At 68.8% G+C, this 308-nt stretch overlaps 1 protein-coding gene across 1 annotated transcript in view; it reads left to right on the forward strand.

Moving 5' to 3' along the window:
- SCNN1B (sodium channel, non-voltage-gated 1, beta subunit) overlaps positions 1-308 on the forward strand; it is an 8896-nt gene that overhangs the window by 1582 nt on the left and 7006 nt on the right. Inside the window, exon 3 of the mRNA XM_010149074.1 lies at positions 7-50. Coding sequence (XP_010147376.1) covers positions 7-50 — 44 coding nt within the window. The remainder of the gene's footprint in view (positions 1-6; positions 51-308) is intronic.

Genomic DNA, 308 nt, shown 5'->3' on the forward strand with positions numbered 1-308 from the left:
TGCCCCATCCGACATCGGAGGAAAAGAAGTACAAGCTGGCGGTGAAGCTGGTGAGAGGGGTCCGGTGGGAGGCAGTCAGGGACTGGGGGGGGTGCACAGCGCTGGGCACCTCGGCAGGGACGCAGCGTGGAGATCCGCGGCTCTTCCCCACCACCCGTGGGGTCTGGCGGGGCTGGGGGCTGCCCGTGCGGGTGGCATCCTTGGTAGGGGGCAGTTTGCAGGGGATGGTGTGTTAGTGCAAGGCCCCGGGCTGTTCCCGTCTGGTCGTACCTCCTCCGTTCCGCCGGGAGCAGCAGGCAGGGCTGCGC

This window comes from Eurypyga helias, unplaced genomic scaffold (assembly GCF_000690775.1).
Source record: "Eurypyga helias isolate BGI_N326 unplaced genomic scaffold, ASM69077v1 scaffold34393, whole genome shotgun sequence".
NCBI classification, from domain to species: domain Eukaryota; kingdom Metazoa; phylum Chordata; class Aves; order Eurypygiformes; family Eurypygidae; genus Eurypyga; species Eurypyga helias.